The sequence below is a fragment of the Haemaphysalis longicornis genome, unplaced genomic scaffold (genome assembly GCF_048455015.1).
Source record: "Haemaphysalis longicornis isolate Haplotype H1 unplaced genomic scaffold, Haemaphysalis longicornis Haplotype H1 scaffold_3, whole genome shotgun sequence".
NCBI lineage: Eukaryota > Metazoa > Arthropoda > Arachnida > Ixodida > Ixodidae > Haemaphysalis > Haemaphysalis longicornis.
Window position 1 is genome coordinate 209,880,988 of NW_027526335.1, and position 18,389 is coordinate 209,899,376.

Here is an 18,389-nt window from a genome sequence, read left to right on the forward strand (position 1 = left end):
TTCTTAAACAGGCGCCAAAAGGATGGGGTGTAGAGCCAAGGGCGTCGATGGTATGAAGCGACCATCGAGATGAAAGCCCATGCTAGCGCCGATTAACTGAATTACAACCAACGCATTTCGAGATACGACACGAATTGTGAGATCACGTTTTTATCGTTATAACGAGCAAACGGCGCCAAATGGCTGGATCTCCGCGTTCGAATCTCTTTTTTTCTTTTGTTGTTACTCCGCTCGCATACACGGCTACACGCTTCACGCTCCTAACAGTGCGTATCGATGAGTGGCGTGCCGCGCCGTGCCGTTTTGACTTTGGCGCCGCGGCGGTCAGGAATCAGACAAAGCAGACGACGCGCCTCCGTTGCTGTGGCAACGGGCGCATGCGCAGGGAGCACTGGGGATGAGATCAAGTGCGAAAAACCGCTCCCTGACACAGCAGACTCGATGCTAGAGTTCCTGTATATAGCTCCCCTAGGCGAGCAACGTTTCACGTCCATCCGCCATCTTGGCTTCCAGGTCGTGCAGGAAAGCCACCCTTCTCGTATGTAGGTCGCCGCTCCAGCGGCATCGGCGAGGAGTGGCAAGGAGCGGCCACTCGGCGGCTTGTCAACTGAGCCGCCGCCGCTGCCGCCGCTTCCACAACCACCGATGCTCAGTTGAGCAGAACTGACTGAATACGCGTGGTCTTGTGGGCAGCACTGAAAGCGGGCTTTCCTGTCGAACTGGAACCGGCGGCTTACGGCAAGCAGACGCGCAACTCTTCGCGCTACGCGATTTTCAGGAACTCTAGTCGGTCGGGGAAAGTAGCGCCCCCTGTGAGCATTCAGTCGACAGTAGGCCTGCCATCATTGAGTAAAGTTCGAAACAAACAGAATAGCACAGATAAAACACAAGGAAGACCACGTTTCTTTAAGCTTTATTTCTTTTTTTTTGTGCGTTGTTCTATCTTGGGCGGTTTATTCCAAGATGAAACGTTCTCAGCTTACCTAACGTTCTACTATTGAACACGGGACTTTTAAACTTGTAAAATGATATAGTGGACTAAAATTCCCTGTAGAGACGGCAACGAAGCTTTGAGCTGATGATTAAAACGTGGCGCCCAATTAATGCAGTTCCATACGAAGTTCACAATCAACATGCATGACCAAAATGTGTGGCAGTATTCACAGAGTCAGTACAGAAATTTTCGGGGTCCGTCGTACATGCAGCCTTAACTCAGTAACCTGAATTACACAGTTTTCCAAAGGTGGGTGCTCGTACTTTGACGAGGCTGGCAGCGAAGACAGATTGAAGGCAGTGCGACCGACTATATTTGTGGAGCGTGTGCAATACGGCTGGACACTATTTTTTAGCTGCGAATACCATAAAAAAACTTTCTCACAACTCAAAACCTCAACGTACGTAGCTGTACCGTGCCACGTGACACCTCGTCGACAATGGGAGCATATCTGGCTGGTGACGGGTGTCTCTCAATCACCCAGGTATCTGGATTCCGACCAAGTATTTTGAGCTTGAGAGGCATTGGAGACAATTCTTTCTGTAATTTTGCGCATGCTTGAAAGCTACACGGATGTTCGCGAAAGGTGACTTCGACTATAAGGTATTCTTGTTTGTTCTTTATATGTTCTCTTTGTTTGAATCATTGTTCCCTTCCCTGTTTTGAAACTTAATTCACAGGCGTGAGGACGACATCTCAAGGATCCCTTCTGGCCAGTCAAGTTGTCGTAAACTGCCAAGACATTTTCATTGAAACAGAGCAAGAAATCCGCCACTTACAACAGGTAAGTAAACGTTCCCCTCCGGTCTCCCTGCACTTCAAAATCAAAATTTGTGTTCACCCGCAACAGAGACATCTCACTCATCAAACCACCTGGAAGGAGCTTTTGTGTGTAAATTTTATTCAAAATTAATGGTTGTTAGCATCACACCTGTTTCGGCTTGAGCTCGTTCTGTTGGCGTCGCGAACGAAATACCAGGTAAGAAATTTCCAGCGCCAGGCGCCCAGTACGACCTCCGCGCAGGGGCTTTGACAAAGCAAAATACCGGGCGCACGTGAGCGTGCTCCTCGACAGAAGCTGCCCGCGTAGTCCCGGATTGCGCGTGGGCTTGTGCCACGTGTGGTGCTCCCGCTTTCATAATCGTTGTCTTCCAAGCGGTGGATGCGTAGGGTGCCGGCCGCTGCAGGTGCCCCCCCATGTAGCCGCAGGCCGTTCTTTTGCCCACGGCACATTTCTGGTTTGTTCAGCTTTGGAATTCTGGGGCGGGGAACCTCCAGGGTGGGTCGGAAGGAGGTGGCGTAAGTGGGCTGGACTCGGTCGGCGGCGACGAAGTCGTGGTGGCCGTGAATGACGGCGGCGACAGCCTTGGGTTACCGCTCGGCGTAGAATGAACATGTATAGACTTGCTGTTTGGAAATTTAGGCTTCGCTAGTTTGAAAATGATAGGCATGCCTCTCGTGGTCTGCCATGGCGACTATAAGGCTGTCAAGGTTTAGGTTAGAGAGAGTCCGGATTGCACGAGTACCCAGTCGACACGTTTCACTCGTTTCCGAGCAATTGCAGAGTCCGGTACGAATCTGTCAAGCCATCCCTTCGCAATTCACACGTGGAGACAGCCGCCGGATTAGCTGAAGAAGTGGAGGTCTACCGAGGCGAGGACTCCCTACAAAAAGATTCGCCCTACGCTGCTGGACCGTCGGATGACAACGACGAAAGGGACCACGACGATTGCGACTGACTGACACACTGTATATACATTAATGGTCTTTGGTTTACTTCCCGTTAAAAATGGCTTTGCACGGCTGACGTTCGGCTGCTCCCTCTCTCCCTGGATTCGCTGTTAGTGTAGGGAGAAGCTACGTCGACCCCCAGGTCTACTGGTTCTTCAGGTTTGCACCACTACTGGAAGCTGTGGCTATTTTTTTCGTGCCCACAGCAGTCGGCGTCAGAACCATTCATTGTGAGAATGTTATCCCCGAACACATAGCCGCAGGAAAATTGGTGAGTGTGAGCGGTAGCACAGCGTACGTAAGATGAATTCTACTGTTCCGATAATTTCAAAGGTGACAGATAGAACCCACCAATGACGGCCATTAGGGCTACTAGTTGATCAATCTTTATTCTGTATTAGGCAGGCTGTTTTATAGGAGAAAGCAACGCACAGGTTTGTTGAAATATTGTAGGCCACGGCGACCGTGGCCGGAGCAGGCGCGCGGCCAGGCAGGGGCGCTGCGCTGGCCGCTGTCTTATGGTTAAGTGGCTAAGGAGAGCGAGGGGAACTTTCGCTCCTGCTTTCGTGGTGTGGCTGGCGTGATAAGTACAGAGCGGCCAATTTCTCAGAGCAGGTTCGCTTCCTTTCAGTGCAGGCACTTTGCGCAGCACTTGTCGCGGCTGACACACTACAAAAGCAAAAGCAAAAGTTCCCCTCGCCCTCTATCGACCGTTTACAGCCAGCACTGCACTCGCCCCTACTGGCCTTTTCTAATTTCGGTTTCGCCGTATACTCCCAATGTCTGCTGGAAGTGCACCGTTAGCGAAATGGTTGAGGCACGAAGAACAGTCGCAATTTAATATTAAGGACGCAGTCGGAGCTCATGTTGATTGTCGCGAAGTGGGAAAAAACTTTCGCGACACTGCTGTAATGTATGGATGTATGTGAACTTTACGGCGCGGTACCACCAAGCCTGATCCAGTCAGCTCCCAACAGTTCAGGCTCCCTCCACAGACTTCGTGTGTCGCACCTGTTACTACAGGCATATCAAACGAAGGGTGGAAATACAGATAAGGAACGTTAGCGATTACAGTTGTACGATTACAGTTAGCGATTACAGTTCTGCACGTACGAACGGCTACAAAGATTATGGCTGTGTTTCGTCGCTACGGGATGCACTGCTTGAGCGTGAGGACTGGGCCTTGTGGCGCACCACGGATATCTGTAAGGATGGCAGTTTTTGTCTTACTGCTAATTTGGGATGTACAGCTATGAAGACGAACGTAATGGTGTTGTGGAGTTACACTGTAGTCATGCCTCAGTTACACCGTCCTTGAATATGCCTGCAAAAGAAATCCATTTTTTCGGAGAGCGGTTGCCGCTTCAACATGGGTGACGCGTGATTACCGTATACACGTGTCGGACTAATTACGTCCTGTGACATTTGCGGTATCGTTTTGTTTCTTTTTCACGGCGTTTTATTGATTGTTTTCCACGTATCATGCCTATGTGCGCGTATTTCTGTATCTCTGTGGCATAAACTGTGTTGAAGGTCTAGAGTGTGTATCGTCTCTCCTATAGCTTTGTCCGCGTGTTAATTTTCGTATTGGGAGAGCTTTACTTTGCGAGAACATTAGGTTTGGGTGAGAAGACAGTCATTTACGTACCATGTCCTCGCCCAAAGGTGTTATTACAGAATTGTGTACAGATTAATTCTGCTACTTTAACCACCGCATCGCTCATAATATTTCAAATTTTCTTCTCGGTACATGCATTCAAACCGAACGAATACCATGTTTCTTCATCGGTGACTATCGGTGTCCACCGTTTTTGGGGTGTTTTTTTACCATCAGCTTAGTTCTCAACATGACTCTCTGACTTTGATTTGTTAATTCATTTCGACATACATTGGCTCCGCTTTCGTTACCAGTTTATATCGCTGCGTTCGAGAACGAGGTGATCTTTATTCTTTCCTTCTTTCTTCTCTTGGTTCTCTTCCGCATACTACTACTGCTGATTAATTATCCACATTACATTGTAATTCAGAGTGTCTTCAGTCCCTATTGTCAGAGCACGCATTTTTCAGAGGCGTTATCCAAAAGCCCTGCTCCCTGTTCTCTAATGCTTGCTACTATCCGTTACACCTTTTGTATAGTTTAGGCGCCTCTCTTCTTAGTCATACCAATATTCTGCGCCTCGCCGTCTAATGACAACCAATTGAAAACCGCCGTCAGAAAACTTATTTTGACCTTGTCCAGCACCTACACTTCCTGCACAAACGTTCAGCACAAATGCCCAGGGGTGTGGATTTAGAAAAAACTGAATCTCTATTTTATTTTGTTACCGTGTGGCTTCTTCAGTTAGTATATTTCTTGAATGGTGATGACTATATTCATCACCCGCGCTGGTGGCGCGGGTTAAGAATACCACTCGCGCCGTGATGAATCGGTTGATGAATATCACATTATGAGCTTGACCACAAGCAGCCATGGGGGCCGTGTGGTAGGTCCCTCGAAACCCTTCGGGCGGGGTCTGGGACCGCTGGCCTCCACCAGTTCAAATAGTACAAGCACCCCCTGTCTCGGCAGGGGATAAAAGGCTTGAACACGCACCACCACTGCGGCAGACGTGGCAGGTCCCTCAGGAGCCTCTGGTCACCCAGCAGAATAAAAATGAGTACAGGCGCCCCCCGTACGGGAGATGCAGTATAATGGCAACCGTAACACCACACTGGTTTGTACCATGGGGTACGAGAATTAGGTGGGCACTTCGGTACCGCTGGGCATCAACCAGTAGAATTGGTACATGCACCCCCTGAATCGGTGATATCGTGCTTGGGAAGTTACCCCACTTTGTCGGGAAATGCCCCGGTGGAAGGGGTCGTAAGTTTTAAACCTCAGCGATGGCTCAGAGGTACAGCACTCGCCTCATATGCGGGAGGTACTGGGTTCGAATACTGGTACCGCCGGGCACCCACCGGTTTCTTTAATGGGTACAGGCATCCTGGTCGAGTGCGGCCCTTGAAAGGGGAATGCACGCCTGGAAAGCTGCCTTTACCCTTGTGAGGGGCCCCTGACCCTTGTCCATCTAGCGGGGCACGCCGCCAGGGGGTTAAAGAGTCTGGCGGCATGTCCGGCCACAGGCGGTTGCGTGTTGAGCGTCCACCGTGGCTGTGGAAGGCACCATGTGGATTCGTGTAGCTTGGTGGCTCCGGGAACCTACCGGTAAAATAGGTACAAGCGACTACCCGGCCTGGCGCTCGGCCCTTGTTTGGGACTACAACGCTTCGGACGTTCACCCGGCTTGCACAGGAAGTCGTCCCTATGGAAAGGGGTGGCTGCAAAAACGCAGAAACTTTTTTTTTCGTATTGATTATCTTGACGGGTTTTCTCTTCGCATATCTAATGATAGTATCACGTTAGCAAATCCGGCTAACTTTTCCACAGTCCCAGCCAGGCCTTGTCGTACCATATTCCGTACCCCTTTTTCTCTGAAGTATTCCACGTAAATTCAAACCTGCGTATTTACTTTTTACAAATTCGATCTGTTTGTGCATACCAGCATGAGCTTTTCAAAAAAACCAAAACATTGCTGCATAATATTTACTACCGTTACGTGTACGTGCTCTTTACACTGGCTACCATTTGAATTTTGCTTTACAGTGTTTCAGTTTCTGTTCTTTTTTATCAAATATAAAAATTGGCCCAAACCGCCGCCCTTTCAAAGCGAAGCGTTTAGGCTTTCAATGGCAATGTCCGTACACGAAAATGCCAACTTTTTCACATGATGATGGTGATCGTGGGGGAAGTGAAAAAAATCAAATGCTTCCCGGCGGGGCTTGCCGGAAGCTCCGTTAGGCCTCATCCGCTAAAGGTCGATGTGCAGAATAGGGAGAAGGTTACGCAGGCATGCAACGGCGCGACGTATACAGGACTGAGGTCATGTTCTGAGGTGAACGTCGGCGGCCGTACACAGCTCCACGTACGATGACAATGACGTTGCTCTGCATGCCGTGAGGCTGCTAGCCGCTGGACTTTATGCCTAACGTCGCTTTTTGAGTTTCCGGACGTAGGCCTAATGTCACATTTCGAGGCTGAACTCCTTGAAAAAGTCCTCGCTCTATGCCAAGGAGCAGGTGATAATTCACGCCATACAGCCCACACCTAAAGATCAGAATTATAGTCTCGACTGGGGCCAGTTGGTTCATTCTGAACTTAAACAACAGAAAACGACAAGGACTAGGAAAGAAGCACAGACAAGCGCTGACAGACAAGTGAGCGTAATTTATTTCGGCTCGCTTATAAATATGCTTGTCACACATAAAATACACAAAAAACAGAAGATTTACACAACCTTGAGAAACCGTAATCACGTCTTGTCGTATCTACAACCACACGTTTACCCGTTAAGGTAATTTATCTCTTTTTGTGTTAAAGCGACCGACGGCTTACTGACGCATTTATCTTTCTTCATCGCAATCTCGAACGCTTCGTGTATCTCCCTCGTGTCTGTATCTCTGTACCGCTCCAAAATGGCGCAGTCATCCAGAAAGGGCACACAGCCGCATGGTGTGCAATGAAAAGCGAGGTTGCTTCCCGTGCGTGTCTTCATCGAGTTGGCGTGTTCACGCAGCCGGTCATTCACGCATCTTCCAGTCTGCCCGATGTACGAGCGACCGCAACGAAGGGGAATGTCGTAAACAACTTCTTTGGTGCACTCCGTGAAGCGTGTGGCATGATTCGTGGTGCACGTTCTTCGATCTTCATTATGCGACTCAGCATCGGCTCAAGAAAGTAGGAAACCGGGCGGGCGTGAATGTTGTCTTCTCAGCAAAAAACAAGTTGGGTAACTTGTGCGGCAAAGTGAATGCTGAGTCGCATAATGAAGATCGAAGAACGTGCACCACGAATGATGCCACACGCTTCACGGAGTGCACCAAAGGAGTTGTTTACGACATTCCCCTTCGTTGCGGTCGCTCGTACAGTCTTTGTCAAAATTTTGTGGGCCACGACGACCGTGACCGGAGCAGGCGCGCAGCCGAGCAGGGGCGCTGCGCTTACCACTGCCGGCTGGTTACGCGGCTAAAGAGAGTGAGGGTAACTTTTTCGCTTCCTTTCGTAGCGCGGCAAGTGCAGCGAGGCCGGTTTCTCTGAGCCGGCGCACTTCGCTTCAGCGCAGGCACTTTGCGCAGCCCTTGTCGCGCCGGACACACTACAAAAGCAAGAGCAAAGGTTCCCCTCGCTCTCTTTAGCCGCGCAACCAGCCGACCGCGGCAAGCGCAGCGCCCCTACTTGGCCGCGCGCTTGCTCCGGCCACGGTCGCCGTGGCCCACAAAATTTTGATAAAGACTAAAGACTGTACATTGGGCAGACTGGAAGATGCGTGAATGCCCGGCTGCGTGAACACGCCAACTCGATGAAGACACGCACGGGAAGCAACCTCGCTCTTCATTGCACATCATGCGGCTGTGTGCCCTTTCTGGGTGACTGCGCCATTTTGAAGCGGTACAGAGATACAGACACGAGGGAGATACACGAAGCGTTCGAGATTGCGATGAAGAAAGATAAATGCGTCAGCAAGCCGTCGGTCGCTTTAACACAAAAAGAGATAAATTACCTTAATGGGTAAACGTGTGGTTGTAGATGCGACAAGACGTGATTACGTTTTCTCATGGTTGTGTAAATCTTCTGTTTTTTGTGTATTTTATGTGTGACAAGCGTATTTATAAGCGAGCCGCAATAAATTACGCTCAGTTGTCTGTCAGCGCTTGTCTGTGCTTCTTTCCTAGTCCTTGTCTTTTGCGCTGTTGTTTAAGTTCTAAAGATCAGGCGTACGCAGTGCATACCCCACAGTTGCTGCGGTTATTCTAGAAAAGTGCGGCTTACCTCCATTGTAAACACACTCGCCGTGTGGAATTGGCTAAACAAAAAATCCATCACGAGAAAGCTTCGCGTTCAACCGTTGTAATGCTTATGCGGAGGGGTTATGATTTCTGGGTGCTTTATTACCAAAATATACGACTGATATTGAATGCCGTACTCTTCTTCTTACATCAGCTAATCCTATTACATTTTATTTCTCGCTTGAAAGATTCTTCAGCTCCAATATTTTTCTTCTTCTTTATTACGTGGTGAAAAAATAGGAGAGGTTGACGTCTTATATGAATGCCGGCTGGCTACTCCTTTTCGCTAAAGGTATTTATTTATTTATTTGTTTGTTTGTTTGTTTGTTTGTTTATTTATTTATTTATTATTTATTATTTATTATTTATTCATATATTTATTTATTTATTTATTTATTGTTTTCATTTCTTTATTTCCCTTTCATACCTCAAGAACCAAGAAATGTAGAGGGAGTGGCCAGAGCAATGCATTGTAGGTTCTATTTTAACTGCAGGTAAGAACTACAACAAAAACAAAAAAACGCTGCTGGCCGCCGTTTAAGAAGGATTACTTGCGTTCCTTACAAACAACCTCACAGGAAAGTTCTGTCTCACTCTCATGACTCATTCGCCTCAACTATACCACTCTCACCCAAAAAAGTTCGTTTTAAGCGTTGCCATGTTGCAATTGCAATCTAGTTATAATAATTTTACAAAACAAGTTTCCAACAAGCTCCCTCCTTATATTTTTCTGAAAATGTTGAGGCAACCTGTTTAACGAGACCCTAGCGGGCTAGTTTCATGCTACGTCTTTTTAACAGGTGGCAAACACGCTGTGCGTCATAATTCGGTTTTGCTACAAGAAGCACCAAAGCATAAACAAAAAGGTAAGCATACAACTTATTGTTGTTCATGTACCGACCGGGGAATCTATTGCCTTTGGGAATTCATGCGCCGGGATTTGTACTGATTGTAACCCTTGAACTCAACCTAATATAATGGATCATTCATGCTGTTTCATATACAACAAAAAACAGAAAATGGGACCAGCTGGAACTTAAGGTGGCAACGGCGGCGGCCACGGCTTTCCGTGCTTTTCGCGCCCATTCACGGTTCTGTTCGGGCTGACACTTCTTAAGTTCCCGCTCTTCTTCCTCCAAGCGAGCGGCATGCGTCCGTCCCAAAGCGAGTTAACACCTCGAGGCCTTCGACCTCTATGCTAGTGGACACACACGTGGGTGTCCCTTTTGCTGCCCAGTCGTAGGCATCTTATTGACTGTGCCAAACACTAACCCAGACCCAAAACGCTCAATTGCGGAGGACAGCTCACTGTGCCCAGTGACCCATGAGACTGCCATGTTTAAATCTCCCACCACCCAACGGGTATGTCTTCGGTAGCGGCAGTAAGCCCTGCTGAGCATGCGCCCCCCCCCCCCCCCCTTCACCCCAGACCCGTGCACACCTAAACCGGCAACGGGGAATGGGCACCTAAATAGGCGCGAAATATACTGCCGAATGGAGAGAGAAAGACTAAGTTCGACCGTACTGCGATGTATTATTATCCTTCCGCCAGAAGAACTAGGACCAGCCGGAAAACGAGGGCCGCCGATGCGACAATGTTGCTCGCAAGGGCTTTCAAGCTAAAAAAAGGGCCCATCTCCCCGCAACGGGGACTCGAGTAAATGCGTCGCATAGCTGGTGGGTGTATTGCGTTAACGTTTAGTATTTGGGGAGTTGGTGGTAGTGGATGCGTTGAATCAGCAGCTTCTTCACGTAGTTTGAATAAGTCAAAGATATAAGGCGCGTTCGTAGCCTTTCATTCTGTGTAGGTTTTGTGGCGCAGTGGTAAGAGCACCATGTACCTCGCGTTCCGCCCACAGGTAGTGAATGCATTCTATCAGCAGCTTCTTGACGTAGTTTGAATAAGTCAAGGATGTAAGGCGCGTTCGTAGCGTTCCATTCTGTGTCGGCTTTGTGGCGCAGTGGGTAGAGCACCATGTACCTTGCGTTCCGCCCGTAGGGTCGTGGGATCGAAACCACGCGCCGGTAAGTATTATTTTTTTATATAGTGTAGGGGGAGGGGTGCGGACCTGTTATTGAGAGCGAGGAGGGTAGCGTGATGCGGGAGAGGAGGAGTGGGGGAGAGGGCGCACCTGGAACAGCTGTTGCGGACGCCGAGGCACGCCAACGCCGACAACGCCGGGTGACATCGTGAGTTAAAGAAATGTTCTGCATTTAAAAATTAAAGGAAGATCAAACCCTGTGTTCGACGATCTCACTTCTCCGTTTCTGCCGCCGCGGACGGAGGCGACGAGATCGGCGGCATAGAAGGAAGGAGGAGCAGGATGAAGAGAAAGAAATACTTATATTCAGATTTCTGAATGGCCCAGAGTGCGGCCCAGGGGAATGGTTCCTTCTCCACAGTGCGCGCCACCTGTCCACCAGCTGAAGCTGGGTAGGCGGAGATGGGCTGGGCAGCAGCATCTCCTATTGGTTTTGTTGTGTAGTTGACGGAACGATAGGAGGGTGCTCAGGGCTATAGTCGCACACCCCGATTATGTGGTGGAGTGTTCCTACTTCTGAGCAAAATTTACATTCAGCGTCATAGCGATTCGGGTGCATTAAGGGAAGACACGTCGGGTGTGGGAAGGAGCCGGATTGTATGAGCCGTAGGGTGGTTTGTTGCTTTCTGGAAGGGGCAGGGTAAGGCCAAGGTAGGGTCTGTCTCTGAAGGCGATAATGCTGGGTTATGTCCCTGAACGTGACGAGCGGGTGACTGTCTTCGTGCAGCTTCATAGCCAGGAAGGGGAGGGGGGGGGGTAAAAGCGCAGGCTTGTTGGTGGCGTGTTCGGTGCCCTCCATTGAAGCGTGAGCGGGTGTCTAGATGAGCTGAATGGAACCGTTTGGAGAGTGTTTTTTAGAACACGCCGTGCAGGTCTGGACACCCAACCCGACTGGTAATTTTGGTAGGCTTTGGGAAGCGGTGACTACATTCCGAACCCCTGGTTGAGTGAGAGCCAAGGCGGTGGCTGCCTCTTCTGCTGCCGTCATGTCTTGGGACTTGAGTGGGGCACACGCAAGGAGGTTAGTTCTAGAGGTAGTCACGATGATGGCGTACTGCTGCTCTCGATGTTTGGAGGCGTCTGTGTAGACAACTTCATGATCGCCACCTAGGATGCGGTTGAGCGCTTCAGCCCGTCCTTGTCGGCAACCCCCGTCGTGTGAGGGGTTCATATTGTTACAGTGTGTCAGCAGCCAAAGAACGAAGTGTCAGTACATAGCCCCAAGCATTGCGGACATGTTGTAGGACTTCGCTGGGAAGAAGAAGAGGTTCGGGCTAAGATCAACGCGGTGCTCGCCTTCCTGTGTGTGTGAAATACACCTTCATTTTCACGTATTCCTCTCCGTAACATCTTGGTAGAGGTTGCCCGCCATCCCTTACCTCTCGTCTTGGCGCTCAAATCCTCGAGGCTTCGTGACCCTTTATCACGTTACTCCGCAGCGGGCGTCATATTCACCCTGCCACCATGGCTCCGCTCAGCGAGTCGGCGACTCCGCTGGTCGTCGTTACTCAGCCCCGCGAGCCTGGTTTTTTCACCGGCACTGACAACGTCGACGTCGAAGATTGGATCAAGCACTACGAGCGGATCAGCACCCACAACCGTTGGGACCCCACTATCATGCTCGCCAACCTCCCTTGCTGCTTCAGAGGTACGGCCCTCACTTGGTATGAGACGAATGAATCCACGCTCACCAGCTGGGACGTTTGTAAAGCCAAGTTTTTGGAAGAGTTCGGCAACCCTGTCGCCCACCAGCTACGCGCAAAAAGGGAACTTGCCTCCCGTGCCCAAACGTCGACCGAGCCGTACGTCGCCTACATCCACGACGTTCTGGCTCTCTGCCGTAAGGTCGATGCGAGCATGAACGAGCAGGACAAGGTCGGGCATGTGCTCAAAGGAATAGCTGATGACGCCTTTCACTTGCTAATATGCAAGGACTGTACGACAGTCGATGCTATCCTGAAAGAATGCCGCCGCTTCGAGCATGCGAAGAGCCGGTGCATCACGCAGCAGTTCCAACGGCTGCCCAACACCGCTGCTACTTCTTCTTGCGACGCACCAGCCCCTCAGTCGTTTTCGCCCGCGCCTTCTTACCGCGACGCCCTAGAGCCCACCGTACAAAAGATAGTACAATGAGAACTTGAAACGACAGCTCCTGCCGAAACTATGCCCCATGCCGTCACCAGCCCTGTTCCAGCCATTTCGCTCATTCAAGCTGTCGTTCGTGACGAAATTACCAACATGGGCTTCCAGCCAGTGTGCGCCGTAACTCCTGCTCTCCGCCGCAGTTATGCCCCACCCGGACCCCGCAATGTGTAGGGCCCTACGCGCTATCAAAACCCCGCTGAATGGAGAACTCCGGATGACAGGCCGATTTGTTTCACGTGCAGGCGTGTTGGGCACGTCACCCGCTACTTTCGGAACTGCTGGTCCTCCAAGAGTACCTTTTGGGACAACTCCCGCCGCAACGATGGACACCGCCCGACCTACTATCGCTCGCAGCCCCACCTTGAGACCCAATTACAAGCAGATGTCCACCGGAGATTACAACCTCCCAACGCCGTCGCCCGTCCCGCTCTCCGGAACCTCGTCGACTTTCCCCGCACCACTCTCGCCGTTCATCTCCGGGAAACTAGCTGATGCAGCTCCCGGAGGTGACGCTGCATCAACGACCGACCACGCAAACCCTCTCTTGACGTTGCCGACTGAAGACAATTTGCTAGCAGTTGAAATTGATGGCGTCCCTGTTAATGCCCTAATCGACATTGGTGCTCACATCTCCGTCATGAGTGCACAGCTGCGCTCTCGTCTCCGCAAGGTACTCACCCCTGCCCTTTCGCACGTTCGCGTTGCTGACGGAGGAACTTCGGCTGTCGCGGGTATGTGCACCGCCCGAGTGAGCATAGCTGGTCACCCCGTCACTGTGATGTTCTTTGTTCTGGGCAAATGCCCTCATGACGTCATTCTCGGCCGTGATTTCCTCTCAGACCATTCCGCACTAATCGACTGTTCGACGGGTCTGCTTCGACTTGAGCTCCCACTTTCCTCCGACGACCACGCCCCACCTTCCCTCCACTTACGCTCTGATGAGCACGTTCGCCTGCCGCCTCAAGCCGCTACTTATGTCCCTCTCTCTTGAAGCATGCCCGTCCCCGATGGAGACTACGTCGTTGCGCCTGTCCTTGACGTTCTACTCACCCGAAACGTCGCCCTTCCCCATACTATTGTCTCCATACAGCAAAATCAGTCTCCTTGCCTTTCATGAACATCGCATTCCACACCCAGGTTCTTCCTCAGGGAATGACTGTCGCTACTCTTTGTCCGGTCTCCAATTTCCATATTTCTGCTTTTACCGTAGACCCCATATCCCATTCGCCCACTTCGTCCACTACACCTCCGCCCTCCACTCAATTCCACGCTATGATTAACCCTGACCTTTCCCCAGATCAAGTACACCTTCTCCGTGAGCTCTTGGCTTCGTATGGTGACATCTTCGACTTGGACAATCCAGTGGTGGATCGAACTACCCTCGTGACTCATCGAATCGACACCGGTGACGCCATCCCCATCCACAGGCGCCCGTATCGGGTATCTCGCGCTGAACGGGACGTCATCCAAGCCGAAGTTGACAAGATGCTCTCCAAGGAAATTATCGAGCTTTCGTGCAGCCCCTGGGCCTCACCAGTGGTGCTAGTAAAAAAGAAAGACGGCACCTGGCGATTCTGCGTTGATTACCGGCATCTTAATCATATTACAAAAAAAGACGTCTACCCCCTACCCAGGATTGACGATGCTCTCGACTTTTTACAGGGTGCTAAATATTTCTCTTCTATTGACCTTCGATCTGGCTACTGGCAGATAGCTGTTGATGAGTTGGACCGAGAGAAGACCGCTTTCGTCACACCAGATGGCCTTTACCAGTTCAAAGTAATGCCGTTCGGACTATACAATGCTCCCACAACGTTCGAGCTAATGATGAACTCTCTTCTTCGGGGTTTCAAATGGTCAACATGCTTGTGCTACCTGGACGATGTGATAGTGTTTTCACCCTCTTTTGAAACGCATCTTCAGCACCTTTCAGACATCCTCATAATATTTCGACGTGCGGGCCTACAGCTAAACTCAAAAAAATGTCGCTTTGGCCGCGGCCAGATAACCATCCTTGGCCATCTTGTTGGCAATAACGGGGTTCAACCCGACCCTGACAAAGTACGCGCAGTCAAGCAATTCCCCGAGCCTCGCTCATCCAAGGACGTCCGCAGTTTTATTGGCTTATGCTCTTACTTCCGGCGTTTAATACGGGGGTTTGCTGACATTGCGCGCCCTCTGACAGACCTTCTTAAAAAGGACGCTGAGTTTCATTGGGGTGCATCTCAAGCAGAAGCGTTTGCTAAAATGATATCCGCTCTCACCACTTCACCTATCCTGGCCCACTTCGATCCCACTGCCGCCACCGAAGTCCGGACTGACGCTAGCGGACATGGCATTGGCGCTATCCTCGCTCAGCGACAGAACGGTAGAGACCGTGTTATTGCATACGCCAGCCGCCTCCTGACGTCCGCTGAGCAGAACTACTCAACCACGGAGAGGGAGTGCTTAGAACTGGTGTGGGCTGTAGCCAAATTTCGCCCGTATCTGTATGGACGCCCCTTTTCGGTGATAACCGACCACCACGCGCTCTGTTGGCTTTCTTCTCTTAAAGATCCCACAGGACGCCTAGGTCGCTGGGCTCTGCGTCTGCAGGAGTATTCGTACACCATAATTTATAAGTCCGGCCGCTTGCATCAAGACGCCGATTGGCTGCCCCGTTACCCGGTTGACAACCCCGACCTTGCCGTTTCAAGAAACTCAAGTAATGTGCTCGCAATAACGGATTTGGTACGCCTTGGGGACCAGCAGCGCCGCGATCCATCTCTCAGCGCAATTATGAACCATCTCAACTCTGGCTCCCATGACCCTTCACTGCGCCTCTTTAAGTTACGCAATGGGGTCCTCTATCGCTACAACATCCGCCCCGAGGGTCCAGAGTTGCTTCCGGTACTACCTGAACGACTGCGCTCGGACGTGCTCCAGCAACTCCATGACGTACCCACTGCAGGCCACCTCGGAGTTTCCCGCACCTACGACCGTGTCCGTCGTCGCTAGTTCTGGCCAGGCCTTTATCGCTCTGTACGGCGTTATGTGGCCTCTTGCGACCTCTGCCAACGCCGTAAAAAGCCTACGACATCCCCAGCAGGCCTTCTCCAACCGGTAGACATACCCACCGAACCATTTTTTCGTGTAGGCGTCGATCTCCTTAATTGGTCCTTTCCCGGTACCCAGTTCGGGCAACAAGTGGATCGCGGTCGCCACTGATTACGCCACACGTTACGCAATTACACGCGCTCTCCCCACCAGCCCACCAGCTGTGCCTCCGACGTTGCCGGTTTTCTTCTCCAAGACGTCATCCTTCATCATGGCGCTCCTCGTCAGCTCCTTACTGATCGGGGCCGCTATTTCTTGTCTCGCGTTGTCGCCGATATTCTTCGTTCTTCCTCAACGCAACACAAGATCGCGACATCTTACCACCCTCAGACGAATGGTCTCACTGAGAGTCTCAATAGAACACTTACCGACATGCTCTCAATGTATGTCTCCGACGACCATCGTGATTGGGACGTGGCGTTACCGTACGTTACATTTGCGTACAATTCGTCTCGTCACGACACCGCTGGATATTTTCCCTTTTACCTGCTCTACGGTCGCGAGCCTGTTTTGCCACTGGACACTCTCTTGCCGCCTTCAGTTCCAACTTCCGAATATGCCCGAGCCGCAGTTGACCGTACCGACCATGCTCGACAAGTTGCCCGCTCTCGCCTCTGCTCATCGCAGTTTTCCCAAAAGGCGCTTTATGATTCCCGCCACCGAGACCTCCAGTTCTCACCTGGGTCTCTTGTTCTTCTGTGGTCGCCGTCCCGCCGCGTGGGGCTCTCTGAAAAACTGCTGTTCCCTTACACGGGACCCTACCATGTGGTCCGTCAAGTGACCCCAGTCACCTACGAAATCTCTCAAGCCGCCCCTTCGCCAACTTACCACCTTGGCACCGGCAAAACATACATTGTCCACGCTTCCCGCCTCAAGCCGTACCATCGCCCTCGCACAACATCGCCCTAGGAAGCACCGAGACGGCGCTTTTTGCCGCGGTGGTTATGTTACAGTGTGTCAGTAGCCAAAGAACGAAGTGTCAGTACATAGCCCCAAGCATTGCGGACATGTGCTAGGACTCAGCTGGGAAGAAGAAGAGGTTCGGGCTAAGATCAACGTGGTGCTCGCTTTCCTGTGTGTGTGAAATACACCTTCATTTTCACGTATTCCTCTCCGTAACAATATTGTGAAGGAAAGGGAGAATCTTTCGTTCTTGTCGCCAAGAGTCCGGGAGTACATCTAGCGGAGTTACATTTTGTGCTGGCCATCAAAGAGTATTTGAATGTGTTTCTTGATGTGTCGTTTGTTGTGAGGGTGGACGACAAGGAGCTGTGATTTCTTGCGTGAACACTGGAGGGATCAGGCTTTAGGACATTGGCGTACTAGAAGTGAGATGGCATGCGTTGGTGTGAGCGTCCTTTAATTTTGTAATTTCTAGAACACCCGCAAGGCGCTCGCAGGGCCGGTATACGTGCTGTGGGCGGAGCGCACAGTGGCCTGAAAGGTCGCGTGACGCTATCACGTTGCATTCAGCGAGAATGCAGGGGGTAAACCCGTATATGGGCTCGGTGAGTACATCACCTGCCTTCCCCGTCTCCGCTTGGGCTCGTAGTTAAATCGGTAAGACAACAGGCTCTCGCTTTGGTACTCTATTAGTCCCAGGTGCTATTCCTGGCGGCGCCAGGAAGTTCTTTTATTTGTTCGCGGGAGTTTTCTGTTGACACCAACGGTCGCGAAAGAACCCTTGGGGGGTAGAGGTAAAACGCTTTGCTTTAAAAAGAGTAATGTGCTCCCGCCGGCATTTCAACGGGGCAAGTTGTTTTCAACCGGCTGGGGCGCGCATCTAGTGGGCGAGGTGGAATTTGAAGTGGCAACGCCCGCGGCTACATTCTCGGCGGCGGCGGTGGCGGTGGCTTTCTGCCTTCTTGACACCCATTTCTGCTGGCGTTGATTCCCCGCAATCATCTCATAAGGGCACTACGACCGCTGTCAGCCGACTACACAACTTGTAAAAGAAGCCTCAGTGGTGGAGAGGGGAATAATCGTTGCGATAATCGGCGGTGGCGAGGAGGAGTCCCGGAGCAGCACCGATTAAATGTGCTTCACCGTAATGAAAACCCCCGGGGGGGGGGGGAGCGAGATGGGGGAGACAATACTGCTTCGCAGTAAAACAGCGCTAAGAACGAGGACGGAGAAACATGGTAGGCTGGACGAGCGCTCACTCCCAACCGGCCGCCGTGGCTCAGTGCTAAGAAGTTGCGCTACTGAGCACGACGGCGCGGGTTCAATTTCCGGCCGCGGCGGTCGCTTATCTGATGGAGGCGAAGAGCAAAAACGCCCGTGTGCACAAATTTCGGTGCGCGTTAAAGATCCCCAGGTGGTGAAAATTAATGCGGAGCCCTCCACTACGGCGTGCCTCATTGCCTGCGTTGCGTCGGCGCGTTCAACCCTACAATCAACCACTCAAGTTCACTTCCAACTGCTTTCTTTCGAAACACTTCTTAGAATACCAATGCAGGTACAGTACAGGCGCGATGGGGACACACCAGCCGAGAAGT

The 18,389-nt window shown here is 51.2% G+C and overlaps 1 protein-coding gene across 1 annotated transcript in view; it reads left to right on the forward strand.

Annotated features, from left to right (window-relative positions):
- Positions 1-2,733, forward strand: part of LOC144175667 (uncharacterized) — a 72,374-nt gene extending 69,641 nt beyond the window's left edge. The window contains exons 3-5 of the mRNA XM_077704711.1: positions 694-812; positions 2,243-2,364; positions 2,559-2,733. Of these exons, the coding sequence (XP_077560837.1) occupies positions 694-812; positions 2,243-2,364; positions 2,559-2,733 (416 nt within the window). The remainder of the gene's footprint in view (positions 1-693; positions 813-2,242; positions 2,365-2,558) is intronic.
- Positions 2,734-18,389: the final 15,656 nt, after the last annotated feature.